At 42.1% G+C, this 16306-nt stretch overlaps 1 protein-coding gene across 1 annotated transcript; it reads right to left on the bottom strand.

The window, feature by feature from the left end:
* Positions 1-68: 68 nt before the first annotated feature.
* On the bottom strand, positions 69-16028 carry LOC134658526 (pickpocket protein 28-like). The gene is made up of 14 exons (XM_063514212.1): positions 16024-16028; positions 11545-11700; positions 9892-10021; positions 9245-9396; positions 8864-8981; positions 6805-6968; positions 6046-6181; positions 5621-5716; positions 3879-4018; positions 3077-3207; positions 2138-2200; positions 1680-1878; positions 697-864; positions 69-183 (listed from the first exon to the last, which is right to left on the bottom strand). Exons 1-14 carry the CDS (start codon positions 16026-16028, stop codon positions 69-71), a joined length of 1773 nt encoding a protein of 590 aa, XP_063370282.1.
* Positions 16029-16306: the final 278 nt, after the last annotated feature.

Below are 16306 nucleotides of genomic sequence, written 5' to 3'. Positions count from 1 at the left end.
ACCCTTTGGGTACGGAACCCTAAAAAGATTCTGTTTAAAAAACACAATGCAAGTAATTTTTTTGAACTTTATTCTTTAATGTCGCGCGTCCCGTCATATGGCTGAAGTTTGCTGGCGTGGGGCGCTGCTTTACCATTCTTCCCTTTATCTTCATCGGTGTGTCGACTGACCTTGCAGAATAATCTAAAACAAAACAAGTCTTCAGTAGTTTCCATTTTTATAGTAGGTACTTTAAGTAAAAGCGTCTCTTCCAGTTATTTATTTAGTCATATCATAGAGAAAAAAATACATAGAGTGCTCACTCCATACATCAGTTCAGACTATTAATTTCAGTGTCTACATCTAGCATCGAGTAGCGGAACTATCAGTACTGCTACTTGACAATAGATGTAGCACCGACCGGAAAGTCTTATCTCAACAGCATAAGACTTTCCGGTCGGTGGCTACATCTATTGTCAAGTAGCAGTACTGATAGTACCGCTACTCGATGCTAGATGCTAATAGTCTTTTTGGTACTAAAACTGATGTATGGAGTGAGCACTCTATGTATTTTTTTCTCTATGGTCATATCCATTAAACATCCATTTAAACAAACAATATAGAACTAATGTTACGGTTTCACTTATGTATTTTACCCCTTATTCCTAAACGCACTACAAGCCTCAACCCACATTCGGCCAGGAACTCAAGTCTCACCTTAGAGTACAGAAGTAGATGAGCTCAACCAGACTTAGGAAGGAGAAACCAAGGAACACCCCCCCTAACCCCCCACATTCGGCCAGGAAGTCCGTCGCGCCGAACAGTTCCTTGCGGTGCATCGTCACGAACTGAGCGTCCTTGAAGTACATCTCGATTCTAGTCAGCCTGCAAATATTAATCGTTACCTAATAATTAACTTACTTACCTACCTACATTCAACATTCTTGCAAATAAACATTTATCTTATCTTGTCTTATCTTAAAAGATCTCTCAAATTACCTATAAATAAAGTTACGTTATAAGGTAGACAGTCGAATCGAATCGCAGGGCAAATCGGATCAGACAAAAAAATCTGATAATTTTTGGAATATTGCTTGCTGGCGTGGCAGGCTAAGAGGAGAGATTTAATGCACAATTTTAGTGCACCTATATCACTGCAATATTTTATATATCATCAGATTTTTTAGACTGATCCGATTCACCCTGTGGTCCAATACGCCTCGGGAAGCCATTGAAATCAAAAAACATAGTAATTTCAATCGGGACAAGGGTTTCAAGATCTCATCCACATGGAATCCAGTCATTAGTAAATGTAAGCGTAAACGAATATCGACAGTCGATAAATCGAATATCGTTAGTGTTGTGTTTCGACAGAGTGACATCCCTAGTGCGCAAAACGTTCAAGCGGATAAACAAGACCAAGTGCGGGTAGTTCCAAAAACTCGCGCGGTTAGAAGATGCTGATGTCAACTTAAGCCAATCTTCTCCGAGACCACGGGGACAACGCCGTCCTCGAAACGTCGGAGGTAAATCTTAAAACTTAGATACGCGATTAAGTCCCGTTGTACAATTTAATAATGTGTAAAAATCGTGAAAGTTTAAATCAGTAACATGAAAATTGCTTCTAAAAATGCGTGTGTGTGTGAGTGCGTGCGTGTGAGTGTGTGTGTGTGTGCTTGGGTGTGTCAGTTACAACTCACCCGTCTATAAGAGATTTATACGGTTCCGTCAACCCATTAAGCTCGTTTCGGAACCTGTGTCGGGCCTCATCAAAACCGGCGAAGTCGAAGTTGGTCCTGACGGGCTCCGCTTCATACTGTACGCTGTGGCACAACTGCAGGCATTTGCAACGGTCTGTGCTGTTGGTGCTAAACTCGCCTTCGCTCGTGACATAATGGCCTGAAACATAATATTTTTATCTTATTTAAGAGAAAATACTCTTTATATTTTATTACAGAATATAAACTATTTTTTTTTATATATAAAATAAAGTCCCCCGCCGCGTCTGTCTCTCTATATGATCGCGATAAACTCAAAAACCACTGGACGGATTTTCATGCAGGTTTCGCCTGTCAATAGAATAAATCTTGAGGACGATTTAGCTGTGTAATTATCAAGATGTTGTGTTAAGGCGTACTTTAAGACTAATGGAACTCACCTAGCACTTCTTGAACACATTTTTTATTCTTTTCGGTTGTGCATAAAGGCGTTTTGTTGTCGTCTGAAAATAAATTATTTAACATTTAAATACCGATTCAGCAGTATATTAGGTACTTATCTTACGTTTTGAAACTAATACAGAATAAAATGGATGTATGGCAACCAATATTTAATGTAATTTATACTTATAAGTAAGTAGGTAAAACTTTGAAACCGGGGTTATATCAAACTTTGTTGAATGACAGTTTGTAACTTTTTACTACACTGTCATTAGAGTCTGTGCGTAAAGGGAAGACTCATAGAAACTATTGGTTCCCTTATAATCCACCACTTCTCTTTGCGCACGGACTTTATCATGGTTTGCGGCTAACTATTCGATAACATTTTATTAAAATTAGGCTTTAATTACACTCAAACACACCAAACTTGTCAGTAGGAGAAGGCTTCTTCTTCTTCCTTGCCACTTCCCATCATTAGGGGTCGGCTCTCCTCGTTCTAAGTGTAAGACCCGAGTGGACGCTCGAAGCGGAGCGTTCGGCGGGGCGTACAGCGTGGCGTCGTGCTCACAAGTAATTTGAGCAGCGTGTACCTACTAAGGCCGCTCCTATACGCTTGCATTTGTTTAACATGCACGCCGCACGCCCCGCCCCGCTGCACGCCCAACTCGAGCGTCCACTCAGGCCTTACACTAAGGCGCCAGGACGGTCTGACCTGGGTCCTGGGTTGTCGCATCTGTAAGTTGGGCTCGCTCCAAGTCGCGGGTTATGGTAGCTAGCCACGTGGTTTTGGGTTTTCCATTGCCTTTTCTGGTGCATGGCAATGCCAGAGCCTTCCTGACCACGTGATCTTCGGAACGTCTCATTATGTGGCCATACCAGCTTTAAATCAGCCAAACAGAGGTTAAATCAGCCACTATGAATGAATTATTTATACTCACGTGGCATGTAGAACCATGCGCACCCGCAGCTCTCGATGGTGTGGTTGGTGAGACACTCCAGCCTGCAGTTGCTAGGTGTGTACACCTTGAAGTACTTCAGGGCCCTTTCGGAAGGAAAATAACACTGGCGCCTGCAAATAAATACTTTTGCGTCATGTAAAAGTGGTAACACACTATCGCACCGCACCGCGACCTTGGAGCGTCGCACTTATAAGTGAGAGCCAGAAAAAGATATATTTTTCTCGCTTTAAGGTCAATACAGCCGCAGACAAGGAGATCCAAACGCGCGAATGGCATTAGATCAGGCATATCCTCGGGAAGCGAGACACCCACCTGTCCAAAGTGGTCCTGACCTGGAAGATGCTCGGAAAACGGAAACATGGTCGCCCTAAATTTACTTGGCGCCTTTCTGTGGAGCAAGAGTCGGGTGCAGGTGCATTCCAAGCTGCCCAAGACAGGAGTCAGTAGAAGATTATGACTCGTGCCTTATCGAGCGGAATCTCCTGGTAATTTGAGAATAAGTATGGCCAAAATTGTCTTAGTAATCGGCCAAATGTACGAGTATACTCTGTATAACTTTACTCAGAGTTCATCAGTTGAGTGGTCAGCCAGAGAGTTGGAGGTTGTGACATTACAGTTTACAGTAGCAGATTAAGGGCCACTTGCACCATTATCTAACCCAGGGTTAACCGGTTAACCCCGGGTTAGTGGGTTGCTGCAAGTGGCCCTTAGGAGGTTGTAAAGGCTCAAGTCCCAATTCTTAGGGTATGGCTTGTGGATTGTATTAACTTGTTTAACTCACAGTTCGGTTGAATAATCCGCCAGTGAGTCGGAAGTGGTGACGACGTTGACTTTGACAGCTAAAGTGACGCGCTCGTGCGCCTGCGCGGCGTAGAAGTTGAGTGTAGACTGCGGCAGGTCTGCCGGGTGGTGGAGAAACACCTGTAGGGATATAAGAATTTTTGGACCTAAAACTGTACTTTTTACAGAATAGATACTAATAATAAGCCGGCCCAGGAAGCGATGGCTTGATGTCGTTAAGGAGGACATGCGTGCCAACGGACTCACCACCAGGGACGCCGAAGATCGGGCAAAGTGGACACGAAGGAGTCGGAAGGACCCAGGGCCGGATTAACCCTAAGTCAGAGTAGGCAACTGCCTATGGGCCCCGCCTCGGCGAGGGGGCCCCGCCTCGGCTAGGGGGCCCCGGCGGCCCCGCGCGCGCCAAAAACAATATTTGTTTCATATGGCCAAAATTCATAAATATTGTTTTTATTGTACCTAAATATTTATACCTACTTGATGTCCAATTTCAGTTTCTCAGACACACAATCATTAGATGATTATGTAAATTATGTTATTTTATAGATTTAAAGTATGTAATATCGAGCTCGATTTTCAGGCTCCCGAGGGCCTAATACCTCATCTCCGAGTAACTCTTGCACATATTATTGTCGAGTAACATTTGACGATTGGTTCGTGTCAGAGCGCTGCTTTCTTACAGTTCGACCTTCGGCGTCGTTTTTTAACAAATATAAACATTGATTTAAGCAGCTTGGCCTTTTGCCTCGCATGAAAGCTCACCTTGCTGGTTATAAGTACGCTTCGGGCTTGTTAAGTAATGTGGAGATTGCTGAGCTCGACCTTCAGCCTCACTTTTTACCTCCATTTTTGGTTTGTCTTCCAAATCTCCTCTTCTTCAGCTTAGCCTTTGGCCTCCCTGCGCCAAGCTCGGCCTGTGGTCTCGCTTTTTAATACAATGGACATTGGTTGGCGTCTGTGCTCCAGCTGAGCTTATCCTGAAGCACGGCTTTGACCTCGCATGAAAGCTCGGCTCACTGGGGAACTTCGGATTTTTAGGCCCGGCCCGGCCTTTTTAACACGCTTTCACAATTTTTTAAGAAAAAATTTCGCGCTCGCTGCGCTCGCGTTTTTTTGCTGCTTTTCTGGTTGACCCTGTACCTACATGCTAACTTGACTGGTGAATGAATAGTAATTTAAACCTATGGAATATCTTTATTATTACGTTAATTTTAATCATGTGGCTCGGCGTATGGTATTATGATCGGACAATCGCTGTTCAGCCTCGCACAATATTTAACTACCTATTGAGAAAAAAAGGGCTCTCCCCACACTTGACGCAAAAAGGAATCGACAAAAACTGATAGAAAAAAGCTTTATGTCCACGCAATAAAAGCGAAAAAGACATCGCTCGGCATGTTCGGATCGGCTCAACCGACACCTGAAGGTTGAAATTAAAACCACAAACTTACTTCCCTGAACTGAAAAATGAACATTATGTATGCAGAATTGACTGTAAGGGCCTAAGGGGGCCCCGAGCATTGCACTGCCTAGGGGCCCCGACATGCTTAATCCGGCCCTGGGCGGACCCCGAGTCCTCGCGCCCCGCGGGGGGCACAGCTGGGATTGACGCCAGGATGATGATGATGAGATACTAATAAAACATTTTTATGTTTGCTGACGTAAACTGACTGACTGACTTTGACTGTGTTCTTTACACATTAACTCTAGGATCAGACTGACCTTGAACCCTTGGAAAAAGGTGCCGTCGCAAAGAAAATCACGACGCAAAGTATCATGCAGAGTCAATCTAAAGTCGGGAGAATCCAATTTACTTTCCTGGAATGATAAAAATAAATTAACACCACAGAATACTACACACCATCATGATAATAAACCTACATTTCTTCGCTAACCAAGGAACAAACTTTAGAAATTAATAAATGCTCGGATATGCCCTTAACTGACATGATGTAGAACCACAACGTAAAAATTTCGCTTTGCTTCGCTCGTTCATTCGATAAAGAAGAATTAACAGTTTTTAATGATTCACGGTTAGTTTCACTAGACTTATTATAACGACCGGGATATTATGAACCGTGATATCCTAATATCGGGAGCTCAAAAACAATACAAAAGGCAATAAAATCTAGTGAAAGAAGAATTACCTCGCCACGCCTGGGATACGGTTGATCAAATCGCTTGTCTCCATTAGTCTGTTCTGAGCTGATATAACCACCATCTGGAGACCAGCCTTGGCTCCTGTAGAGTGACACGTTGGATAAAATGTACTTCGGTTGGACGCTGAAAAAAAATGTTAGTGGTGGTAATTGCTATAACTGTTCCAAATTTTAGCTATCTACGTCAAACGAAAAATACACATTTAACCGATTTGCAAGACCGATGTGATCCCATAAGTGTTCCGTGAACAAAGTTTTGTACGGAACACTAACAAGCAATTTTGACTTATCTTATTCTTCACAGTATTAGTGGTGTTAATTGCTATAACTGTTCCTTTTACCCCTCTTAGGTATAAAAAATACCAAGGTGATGTTAAAATAATAAGAACTTACTCATCTTCCTCGCGTTGTCCCGGCATTTTGCCATGACTATGGGAGCCTGGGGTCCGCTTGGTAATTAACTATTAATCCCAGGAATTGGCGTGGGCACTAGTTTTTACGAAAGCGACTGCCATCTGACCTTCCAACCCAGGGGGTAAACTAGGCCTTATATTGGGATTAGTCCGGTTTCCTCAGGATGTTTTCCTTCACCGAAAAGCGACTGGTAAATATCAAATGATACTTCGTACTTATATAAGTTTCGAAAAACTAATTGGTACGAGCCGGGGTTTGAACCCGGGACCTCCGGATTGCAAGTCGCACGCTCTTACCGCTAGGCCACCAGCGCCTCGAATAATAAGAACTTACTAATCAATGTTAAATATTTCGTCAGCCGCCAGCCCGTTGAAGGTGAAACACAGTCCTTCCGCCGTCAGCACTGGAGACAGGTAGTTCTGGACGTTCTGGCTCGGGGTTATTATCTTCCCTCGCCACTTGAGGTTTATGAAAATATCTTTTAATGTAGGTGCTGCCTGAAACAGAAATAAATTATATTTACGAGACGAGTACTAGTGTAGAAATTAAATGCGGTTAAAACGAAAGCGGAGGACCCCGTGCGCGTGCGAAATCGCCGTTTCATACAAACGTAGTCCTCGATCATTTCCCTGTCTGGATATCTAAGAACATTATTGAAAACATTTTGACACAATTGGTTTTATTTCAACCACAGCTATGCCCCTAAGTAATTTTTTTGGAATTTTTAACTACTTATACATGCTTTGCCATCTGAGCTACCAAGACCGAACCTAATACAGCAAATAGGTATTTCCACCATATTGAGCTTTAGGGAGGCTCAGATGGCAGAGCACTGTACTAGTGATCCAGAGGTGGGTTCAAGTAGTACTTCAAGTCTCACCCAAGACAGTGAATTTTACAAATTTTAATTTATTTATAAGCTTAATAGCATCGTTCGCAGACATTTCTGCTTGATATAATATTAATTTATATTTAATGTTTGTAATATTTGAAATTTCTCTTTGGAACATTGCTAATCAAAAATCAAATATTTACGAGGGGTATTCAAAATATTCTCGGTATGAGAATGAAAACAAACAAGTACGAAAAGTTTGATATTTTTATTTTTCAATATACTCCCCCCCTATGTTCATACACTTAAAAGATCGATCAATTATTTTTTTTAATCCTGCATAAAAATATTTTTTATCTTTGGTGTAAAAATGCTCCTCCACTGCCGCCTTCAATGCTTCATCATCGGAAAATTTATTTCCACGCAGATCCTTTTTAAGATTGGGGAACAAAAAGAAGTCGCTGGGGGCTAAGTCCGGACTATACGGTGGGTGAGTAACAGTTTCAAACCCACATTCAACAATAGCTGCCTTGGCAATATGAGCAGTATGGACGGGGGCGTTGTCATGCAGAAGCATAACACCTTTGGTTAACTTTCCTCGCCTCTTTTCTTTGATTGCATCCTTTAATTGACGTAGAATGTTAGCGTAGTACTGTCCTGTGATATTTACACCTTTTTCTTTATAATCGATCAGTAATACTCCTTCACAATCCCAAAATATCGTGGCCATGACCTTGCCAGCTGAAGGGATGACCTTGAACTTCTTGGGATGAGCTGAACCCTTAATGTGCCACTGCATGGACTCTTGTTTACTCTCTGGGTCATAATGATGAACCCAGGTTTCATCTCCAGTAACTATTCTTTGCAGCACCTCATCAGGATTTTCACCGCACAGGTCAATAAAATCGGAACAACAAGCTACACGCATGTCTTTTTGAAGCCGAGTCAGCATTCGCGGAACCCATCTTGCACTTACTTTTGACATATTAAGATGGTCATGGATAATATCATGTACGGTACCAATAGAGAGATTGGTTACTTGTGCTATAGATTTTACCTTCACTCGACCATCTTCCAATATAAGTTTTTCCACTTTATCAATATTTTCTTGTGAAGTAGCTACTACAGGCCGGCCAGGTCTAGGGTCGTCTTCAACACTCTCCCTTCCACGTTTAAACTCGCTTGACCACTTTTGAATGGTAGATAAAGAAGGAGCAGACTCACGGTAAACACAATCCATTTCCTCTTTTATGGTTTTTTGATTTTTACCCTGTTTTGTCAAGAATTTTATCACGCATCGATGTTCTAATTTAGTTAACATTGTCAATTCCCACATGATGTTCATGTTTGTTCAGCAATTGCAGAAAAACAAAAGAACATCTCGGTTCGAATTATACTTTTTTTTAATGTCAATGAATAAACCTTAGCGGCCAGTAACGAAAGAAATTTTAGAAGAGGTTGTAAGATATCAATACCGAGAATATTTTGAACGCCCCTCGTAGATAATAAATTAACGTTTTTGACGGTCAAAGAGTCAAAACATAAAGCTTAGGTAGGTACCTGTAAAATATCTGCAATAAAATCCTCGTCAACATCAGGAACTAACGTATTTAGAAGTGATTTGCAAATCAGATCGACGTTGCCTAGCTGCCTCATGAAAGGTGTTTGTTCCGTAAAACTGGAAAAAAGAAAAGAAATCATTGAACTATTGTTACTAAACAACGTATAGAACCGGCACAGATAACCAGTAGGTATTTTGCGCCATGAGATGTTTTGAAACTAACACAAAAACATTATTCTAGAACTGGATACTTATCATCTATTAGTCAGTACATAATCTATAAATAACGCTATTTGCTTAGTTTACAGAATATAAGGTAAATTAAATACCCAAAGAAAATATTGCTTGATTCAATAGTTAAAATGGTAATGGTACCTTACTTTTTCATTAGTTGTGTAATTTCGTCTTTCGTGGCGCGATGTAAATTTGAGTTCTTGGTAAAGTTCGTGACTGCAATCATGAGTTTGGTGTAGTTGTATCGGTCCTGGTTCACTTTAGTCTGGGGGCACACGGTTACCGCCGGGAATGGGACCTGTAACGTGAAACCATCTGGTCGGTACCTATCGGATTTAGACTACACCAGCATTCATCATCATCATCAGCACCAAAGATGTCTACTGCTGGACGAAGGCCTCCTCCAAGGATCTCCACAACGTCTGGTCCTGATATCCGCATCCAGCTGTTTCCGGCGTCCTTCACCAGATCGTCGGTCCACACCACACCAGCATTGTTAATGCAGCAAATTACTGCTGACTGCATTGGACTCAAAAATCCGGGCAGTAGCATCGACAGTGGCGTAGCTAGGCGTGGGCGAATGAGGCCTTCGGCCTCGCATTTAGGGGTTTATTACCTTAGGAAAACACATTGAAAAGGGCCCCGCAGATGTGGATATCGCCCACAGCTAGATTGGTTCACGCTACGCCACTGAACATTGATATTGACATTTACGGCAGTAATGTTGCGCTGCAATACTGCAGCCGTGATGTGCATACCTCGATCCTGCACCGATAGGTACCTACATACATACCTCCGTGGCGGACATGAGTTGTTCGTTTACGGTGATGATCATGGAGTTATGCTGCCACTTGTACCACGCCCTGCTGCACGCCCACAGGCACAGAAACACACTGGTCACCGTTAAGATGGCCCAGAATATCCTGAAAACGGATAATTAACACTTGTATAGAAGAATGTATTATCATAGAGAAAAAAAAAATACATAGAGTGCTCACTTCATACATCAGTTTTAGTACCAAAAAGACTATTAGCATCTAGCATCGAGTATCGGAACTATCAGTACTGCTACTTGACAATAGATGTAGCACCGACCGGAAAGTCTTATGCTGTTGAGATAAGACTTTCCGGTCGGTGCTACATCTATTGTCAAGTAGCAGTACTGATAGTTCCGCTACTCGATGCTAGATGTAGACACTGAAATTAATAGTCTGAACTAATGTATGGAGTGAGCACTCTTGTCTTACTATATTTCTCTATGGTATTATGAACGGATTTATCCATGTGATCAAATAAGTCATTTTTAACACTATGCGATTAAAAGAGACGGGCACTGACATTATCACGTTGTCACGTGGACAGTAAGTACCTACTATTTATCATCATCATCATCTGTAGGCACACACGGCACACGCGACTCGTTACCTTTAATTAAAGTCTAAAATATAATTTATTTTAGGAAAAACAAACACTCTTCACAAAACAGTATGCCATCATTTAGTGGTCTTAAACAGTAGTTTTTATTTTATTTTACTTATTTAATTATAGGTATTAAAATTTACAACTTACTAAACATTTATATTGTCATTATTAAATAAAATTGTATAACGGGACTTAATCGCGTATCTAAGTTTTAAGATTTACCTCCGACGTTTCGAGGACGGCGTTGTCCCCGTGGTCTCGGAGAAGCAAGCGTGGTCTTCTCCGAGACCACGGGGACAACGCCGTCCTCGAAACGTCGGAGGTAAATCTTAAAACTTAGATACGCGATTAAGTCCCGTTGTACAATTTAATAATGTGTAAAAATCGTGAAAGTTTAAATCAGTGTTATTTATATTGTCCCCAAACTGCTATGTTTGATGATGAGATGCGCTCAGTTTTTATACACTTAGCACATTAGCGGACTGATCAACATCACTTACATTACTCAGCAGAGAACTATGAAACTTCTCTAAAAATTTAGCGAGCGCTTTAACGGTGACCGATGGTCTGGTACAACTGGCCTTTAGTACCAGTTGCACCATCCGCACTTGACAGACTGATCAACGTCAGCCTGCGCACCGCGGCGCTTTACTAACTTTCCATACAATAAAATTTAGCGAACTCTTTAACGGTGACAGGCGGTTTGGTGCAACCGACCAGGCCTTTTAAAAATATTTTATAACATAACATAAACTAACAGTATTATTAGGTATACCACCACCAGTTCCACCTTAGTGTAAGGCCTGAGTGGACGCTCGAAGCGGAGCGTTCGGCGGGGCGTGCAGCGTGGCGTCGGGCTCACAAGTAATTTGAGTAGCGTGCACTAAAGGCCGCTCCTATACGCTTTCATTTGTTTAACATGCACGCCGCACGCCCCGCCCCGCTGCACGCCCAACTCGAGCGTCCACTCAGGCCTTACACTTTACTGCTACTGCTTTTCAACATAAAATTCCCGAGTGCTTACTTCTCAAGCCTGGTGAGTCCTCGCTCAGTGAGATAGTGCATGCCATGCAGGGTGGACGTGCTCGTGAACTCCATCAGCACCTCACGCAGCATGCCCCGGGGCACAGGCCTGCATGCCTTGTATCCTTGGTGAGGTTCAGCTCGCCTAGTCCCTTGCCTGGACAATGTTATTTTTTATCAAATATACTTGGTCAAGCAGATCTTGTCAGTAAAAAAAGGCGATAAATTTGAAAAATCTATAGGCGAGAAGGGATATCGTCCCATAGAAAAATTGAATTTCGCGCCTTTTTGTACTGACAAGATATGCTTGACCAAGTATAGGTACCTATGTCATGCGTTTGCAGTATCTTACAACGTTCTTACAGTATCGTACAACAACGTAAACAATGCTCTCTGGCAACCCCAGATTGCATTTTGGATTTTTTATTATACAATGTGGGGTTGCCAAAGATCATGATGTATTTTACTTCAAAGTAAAGGCCTGGGCTGGGGCCGGACCCATTGACATTATATATATCTAAGGACGGGCCTTACGGGCACTATGAATGGTGTTAGTTCAACGGCGGTGTCACTCACAAATTCGAGCCAATCGTGCAGTCTAACGCCACAACGCGATTGGTCGCACGCAACTAGTTGACGTTAGGACGTTACACCGCTGAACTAGCACCATTCTTAGTGCCCATAAGACCCGTAACATGTCAACTGTCCTCTTATTTTCGCTATTTTTTTTCATTTATTTTCATACGTACCTTTTGCATTTTTAATTTATACATATTTGGACCCCAAGGCCTCCCTAGCTAATAACTATACTTACTTAACTTCTTACCAAGCGCCTCAGTAGGTCAGAAATATAAAGTACAAATCACATGTATATCCATAATATAGAAGTTTTTAATTTTAGTTTATAATTTCTAATTTTAGGTGATGCAATCTAGTAATTAAACCTTTTTTACACGACTGCCCCAAAAAAGGAGTGTATTGTTTTCAGGGTTCATGTTTGTATGTGGGTATGTAAGTTTCTTTGTTACACCATAACTTCTGAATACCTTAACCGATTAAGATGTATGATATATCATTAGAATTGTTATATCGTCCCGAGTAACATAGGCTATGTGACGTCATTATAAAAACAATATGGCGGACTTAATACGCCATATTACGCAACATTTAGAATAAAATATCTTGCAAACCCATCGAGTAGGGCATCAAAATGAAGCGCTTTGAAAGACGATCAAAAATATATATACAATATGAGGGTTTAAGTCTAATTTTGATAAAGTAAGAATTTACAAAATATGTTAAGAAAACCTAACCTCATAAAACCATATATTATCCTATTGTTGGAATATTAACAGGAAGTGGTTTGACCGCTCATTATAAAAAAAAATTATACATAGGTATTATATTAATCATATTTTACATGTTTTCAAACCAAGCCAATATGTTCTTAATTGCGCTAAGGGAATAGAAAAGTCTAAATAAGTTCTTTGTAGAGACGCTAAGATTGTAGAGTACGTCTTCAGATATGATTCTGCATCGACTTTGACGGAACAAAGTGTGAAAGTGTCAGACCGAAGGCCGAGCTCCACATAGGGATGACGGCCCAAGTATTCAAATTGCAAAGGTCGAAAGCCAAGCTCCGCGTAGGGTTGAAGGCCTAGAGCATAAGACAGGTTCGGTGCGCGCTTCCAAATTCCCCAAGAATATTAATTACCTACGAAGGCCGACCTCCGCGTAGGGGGCAAATACCGGGAGCTTAAGAGCGATGGGCTCTTCCTATAACTTCCCCGAGTACTTTAATAACGAAGGCCGAAGGCCGAACTCCGCATAGGGTCGACGGTCCGAAGCGTAAGGCAGGTGCGTGCTTCCTGTAACTTCCCCAAGTATCTTAAATGCGAAGGCCGAAGGCCGAGCTCCGCGTAGGGCCAAAGGCCTGGAGCGTAAGAAAGGTGCACGCTTTTTGCAGTTTCCCCAAGAATCATAATTGCGAAGGCCGAAGGCCGAGCTTCGCGTAGGGCCGAAGGCCCGGAGCGTAAGAAGGTGCACGCTTTCTGCAGCTCGAAGTATCTTAATTGCGAAGGCCGGAGGCCGAGCTTCGCGTAGGGCCGAAGGCCCGGAGCGTAAGAAAGGTGAACGTTTTCTGCAGCTTCTCCAAGTATCTTATTTGCGAAGGCCGAAGGCCGAGCTTCGCGTAGGGCCGAAGGCCCGGGACGTAAAAAGGTGCATGCTTTCTGCAGCTCGAAGTATCTTAATTGCGAAGGCCGGAGGCCGAGCTTCGCGTAGGGCCGAAGGCCCGGAGCGTAAGAAAGGTGCACGTTTTCTGCAGCTTCTCCAAGTATCTTATTTGCGAAGGCCGAAGGCCGAGCTTCGCGTAGGGCCGAAGGCCCGGGACGTAAAAAGGTGCATGCTAAAGATGCATGGTAAAGATTCTTGGGGAAACTGCAGACAGTTTCCCCAATAATCTTAATTGCGAAGGCCGAAGGCCGAGCTTCGCGTGGGCTGAAGGCCCGGAGAATAAGAAAGGTGCACGCTTTCTGCAGCTTTTTCAAGTTTCTTAATTGCGAAGGCCGAAGGCTGACCTTCGCGTAGGGCCGAAGGCCCAGAGCGTAAGAAAGGTGAACGCTTTAAGCAGCTTCCCCAAGTATCTTATTTGCGAAGGCCGAAGGCCGAGCTTCGCGTAGGGCCGAAGGCCCGGGACGTAAAAAAGGTACATGCTATCTGCAGCTCCCCCAAGCTTCTTAATTGCGAAAGCCGAAGGCCGAGCTTCATGTAGGGCCGAAGGCCCGGAGCGTAAGAAAGGTGCACGCTTTCTGCAGTTTCCCCAAGTTTTTTAAATGCAAAGACCGAAGGCCGAGCTTCGCGTAGGGCCGAAGGCCCGGAGCGTAAGAAAGGTGACCGCTTTCTGCAGCTTCCCCAAGTATCTTTAATTGCGAAAGCCGAAGGCCGAGCTTCGTGTAGGGCCGAAGGTCCGGACCGTAGGACAGGTGCACGCTTTCTGCAGTTTCCTCAAGTTTCTTAATTGTAAATACCGAAGGCCGAGCTTCGCGTAGGGCCGAAGGCCCGGAGCGTAAGAGAGGTGCATGCTTTCTGCAGCTTCCCCAAGTATCTTAATTGCGAATGCCGAAAGCCGAGCTTCGCGTAGGGCGTAAGCGTAAGAAAGGTGCACGCTTTCTGTAGCTTCCTCAAGTATCTTAATTGCGAAGGCCGAAAGCCAACTAATAGGAAATAATTATGTAGTTGCAGAGATATTAAGCCCTAGCACTTTTCAATACGTCTGGTTTTTGGGTCCAACCTATTTTGGTTTTTAAGCTCGTTTTAGGCTAACATTATCAAAGATAAATATTGGGGGACATCTTACACAGATCAACCTAGCCCCAAACTAAGCAAAGCTTGTACTATGGGTACTAGGCGACGATATACATACTTATATAGATAAATACATACTTATATATATAGAAAACATCCATGACTCCGGAACAAATATTAGTGTTCATCACACAAATAAATGCCCTTACCGGGATTCGAACCCAGGACCATCGGCTTAGCAGGCAGGGTCACTACCCACTAGGCCAGACCGGTCGTCAAAGATCATCATGATGAAAGCTCCATGAAGCAACTTAATTGCCTTAAATCATAAAAAATATGGTTGGTTTGTATGGTCACTAAAATGTATAAAATAAAATTAATTAATTAAAAATTAAAAAACACGACTGCAGTTTAAAAGCGAACTGAAAAGCTAAAAATAATTTTTAGTTATGTTAGGTACTCAACTTAATGAATGTAAAATAGAATATACATATAAGTGTTCAGTCAGGATCGTAAACAGGAAACGGAAAAGTTTAGGCTCATTGAGGATCGTGACTGTACCTGTACATTTTATTTCGATGCAGTCGGGGACCTGTGAATGGGAAAATTTCAATATATCAAGGTCCCCGACTGCTTCGAAATAAAATATACAGGTACAGTCACGATCCTTAATGCGCCTAAACTTTTCCGTTTGCTGTTTACGACCCTGACTGAACACTTATATGTATATTCTATTTTACATTCATTAAGTTGAGTACCTAACATAACTAAAAATTATTTTTAGCTTTTCAGTTCGCTTTTAAACTGCAGTCGTGTTTTTTAATTTTTAATTAATTAATTTTATTATCCATCATTATTTCCATGACATTAATCTATCTATCTATCTAATACCTTTAAACGAGCAATTCTTGTTTATTTATTTATTTATTGATTTATATATATATATATACATATATATATATATATATTTCGGGGATCTCGGAAACGGCTCTAACGATTTCGATGAAATTTGGTATATAGGGGTTTTCGGGGGCGAAAAATCGATCCAGCTAGGTCTTATCTCTAGAAAAACGCGCATTTCCGAGTTATTATATGTTTTCCGAGCGAAGCTCGGTCACCCAGATATTTAATTTCTATATAACAAATGACAGAATTATTCAATAATAAATCTTACTCCATATTTAGTGATGATGACACTTGTAACGCGAATAAAACGTGCTATGCCCGCGGTCGACGCTCTTGCAACTGGCCTAAGTCCTGTCTAACTCGTCTGATTCAACTTTTGGCACTTTTTTATTGGGTGTGTTTATTTATTAATTTATGTACCTACATTATTTCATTATCCATTAAATTTGGAAAAACAAAACTAGTCCTGACTGACTTTGTAGCATTTGCATAAGACAAAAATGAATCCGTTAAAAGCTTATGGTATTTTAAATTACAGTGTGACTGCTATA

Source organism: Cydia amplana, chromosome 22 (genome assembly GCF_948474715.1).
Source record: "Cydia amplana chromosome 22, ilCydAmpl1.1, whole genome shotgun sequence".
NCBI lineage: Eukaryota > Metazoa > Arthropoda > Insecta > Lepidoptera > Tortricidae > Cydia > Cydia amplana.
Note: the sequence above shows the minus strand (reverse complement) of the source record. Positions and strands in the feature narration are given on the sequence as shown.